The 3,235-nt window shown below is 43.3% G+C and overlaps 1 protein-coding gene across 1 annotated transcript in view; it reads left to right on the top strand.

Annotated features, from left to right (window-relative positions):
- The window catches only part of GLTSCR1L (GLTSCR1-like), a 64,153-nt gene that overhangs the window by 56,715 nt on the left and 4,203 nt on the right, over positions 1 to 3,235 (top strand). Inside the window, exons 9-10 of the mRNA XM_008573185.1 lie at positions 508 to 653; positions 1,938 to 2,032. Coding sequence (XP_008571407.1) covers positions 508 to 653; positions 1,938 to 2,032 — 241 coding nt within the window. The remainder of the gene's footprint in view (positions 1 to 507; positions 654 to 1,937; positions 2,033 to 3,235) is intronic.

Below are 3,235 nucleotides of genomic sequence, written 5' to 3'. Positions count from 1 at the left end.
GGGAACCGGTCTGTATGTGGGATCCGAACCCTCGGCGGGAGCGCCGCCGCGCTTCCCAAGCGGCGTACTGTAGCAGTGCGCCACCGGGCCGGCCCCTCTTTTGTTCTTAAGGAGAGAAGTTCTTTGTCTTTTTGGAGACAAAAGCGTCCCTGAGAAGCATGGTTTGATAAACTCCTATGCTCAAAACAGAAATGTTAGCACGAGTTTAGTTGGCCAGTGGTCAAGCATTGCTGAGGTCTGTGAGAGCACCCACACACGAGTGGTTGGTGGGAACACTGTGCTTTTGAGGTCAGTGTTATAGTTTGAGTCCCTATGGAGATAGTTAGACCAAACTCTAAACCCACTGTGGGATACAAAACATAAAACTAAAGAAAAAACAAAACTACTGTACTATGAATAATAACATCCCTGTTTGCCTTATTTTCTTTGCATGCAAATAAACATGATGATTAGATTTGATTTCCCTACCGTGACTCTACATTGACAATGGCCATTTCTCTTTTAAAGCATTCTCCAACAGTTACAGAGGGACCAAGCCCACACTGTGACACCTGACAAAAGTCAATTCCGATCACTAAGTGATGCGGTACAGAGACTGCTCTCCTACCACGTGTGCCAGGGCTCCATGCCCACTGAGGACGACTTGAGGAAAGGTAAACAGGCCATAACCCCCTCCCATGGCTGCCCTGTGGAAGAGCAAGAGCCACGTCACCCCTGATGGTAGACAATTGTTGGCTTTAGTCACAGACCTGACTTGTTCCTGATTTAATCAATTTCCCAGTCCATGTTTAAGGTTGTGACTTATTCTTCTCAATATTCTATGAAGGGGATACCCAAATGTCAGAATGTTTTATTGACCAGTTGGGGGACAGTGAATACAAAGCCTTGTTTGGACTGCTGCAGATGGTATGGCTCTAGACAGCGTACTCCACACAGCAACTTAACATAGTCCTTGCCTTTAGGCAGAATGTATACCTTTAGCTGTTTCTACCAGTTTTGTTAATTAGATAGATACTTTAGCCCCCAAAAGCATTCCCTGAGGTTCCAAAGTGAGTCTAGGGCACTGGCCATACATCAAGAAACTGGTAAACAGGTTAGGGATAAGGGCCCCCTCTCCCACCCTAGAACTCAGCCCATTCTGATGCCTGGCCCTGCTGCCTTTCCCAGTTGTATGGCTTAGTTGCATCTGTCCTTCCCACCATCACTGCTAAGCCTGACTTTACCAGTGCCCTCCTCTGCTTCACTCCATTCCTGGGCTGCTACCAGGCTTGTTCTTCCTGGCCAAAGTCTCTGATCTCAGAGCACAGTGATTTCTGTCAGTCCACTGGGAGCTTCTCTGGGACATTCAGGGAATAGGGTCAAGATTCAGCATTAAACAAAGGTGTGAAGACTCTGAGAAGAAGAGTGAATCAGAAAATGTCAGATCTTTGAAGACCAACAAAGGACAGAGCCACAGAACCATGACCTGTGAGATGTCACGAACTAGTTTGTATCTTTACATTAAACCAGTCTACCCAGCCCAGGCAGTTGGACTTTATTGTTTCAACTGCTTTAGTTTTTCATATTATTGGAAGGGAGTGGAGGCTTCACTCATCTAAACTAGCAGATCACTCTCTATTTATTGATATTTGTTGCCGGTTTGTTATATGGTTTTATAGGTGTTATTCAAAGGTACTGTGCTTTTGGTCTCCTAATTACAGTTTAAGTAGGCTAATAATAAAGTGAGTTTCTGTGACCACATACCAGTGGATAGTGCAGAAGAAAGCAGTGCAGAAGTATGTTGCTTAACCAAGGAAAAGCTAATCAAAGAAGAGAAAATTGCCATGGACAAGCCATGTTTGAATAATGGAAGAGTAATGCATTTCAGTCTTAAGAAATAAAAGACCTACTGTGTGATTTACATTTTTCTTACTATTTTCTCTCTCTCTTTTTTAAAGTGGACAATGAATTTGAAACAGTTGCCACTCAGCTCCTAAAGAGGACCCAAGCTATGCTTAACAAATACAGATGCCTGCTCCTAGAAGATGCAATGGTAAAATTCCTGCTACCATGTTTGTTTTTTAAAATTCCTCAGTTGTAGCCACTAAATCAGAAAGAAAAGATTTAAGGAGTTACATTTTCAGAACATAGTTTAAAAGGCTCAGACAGGTTGGCCAGTTAGCTCAGTTGGTTAAAGCGCAGCCCTATAACACCAAGGTCATGGGTTTGGATCCCCGTATTGGCCAGCTGCAAAAGAAAAAAAAATAAATAAAAAGCACACATATTTAAGACTGCAGAAAAACTTACACTTAGCTGTTACTATGTTGGTTAAAGCGCAGCCCTATAACACCAAGGTCATGGGTTTGGATCCCCGTGTTGGCCAGCTGCAAAAGAAAAAATTAAAAATAAATAAAAAGCACACATATTTAAGACTGCAGAAAAACTTACACTTAGCTGTTACTACAAATAACAGCAGCTGGGCTGGCCGGTTAGCTCAGTTGGTCAGAGCACAATGTTGTAAAACCAAGGTGTAAGGGTTTCAGATCCCCTTACCAGCCAGCCACCAAAATAAATAAATAATAGCAGCTAACATTTACTGTACTTTACTTGGTGGATTACACTTAATCGATACTTTTGTTTTCTTATTTAATAAATGAAGAAAATAGGGTTTTGATTAAGTAACTTGCCCAAGATTACATAGCTAGTAAGTTTGCAGTCATTAGTAGAGCTAGGACACAGACCAGGACCGTCTATCTGAGCCCCATTAACAATCTGCTCCTGTCTATTGCCTTTCATAGATGTAGAAGAATTGGAGGCAACTGCTGAAAACTGTTCAGAGTAACATCTGAAAAGACTAGCTGATAACAAATGTTAAAATTAGTTTTATTTTGTTTTTAACCGAGAGGTTATTAACAAACCATAAAAATCACATTGAATTTTTTTTTTTTTTTGTCCTTTTTGAGACCGGCCGCACCGCACTTAGCCAGTGAGCGCTGCGAGCGCACCGGTCATCCCTATATAGGATCCGAACCCGCGGCAGGAGAACAGCTGAGCTCCCAGCGCCACCCTCTCCCGAGTGCGCCACGGGCTCGGCCCAAAATCACATTGAATTTTTTTTTTTTTTTGTCCTTTTTGAGACCGGCCGCACCGCACTTAGCCAGTGAGCGCTGCGAGCGCACCGGTCATCCCTATATAGGATCCGAACCCACGGCCTTGGTGTTATCAGCACCGCACTCTACCGAGTGAGCCACGGGCC

Source organism: Galeopterus variegatus, unplaced genomic scaffold (genome assembly GCF_000696425.1).
Source record: "Galeopterus variegatus unplaced genomic scaffold, G_variegatus-3.0.2 Scaffold887, whole genome shotgun sequence".
Classification (NCBI taxonomy): Eukaryota; Metazoa; Chordata; class Mammalia; order Dermoptera; family Cynocephalidae; genus Galeopterus; species Galeopterus variegatus.
The sequence above is the reverse complement of the archived record's forward strand: the minus strand, read 5'-3'. Positions and strand labels throughout refer to the sequence as shown.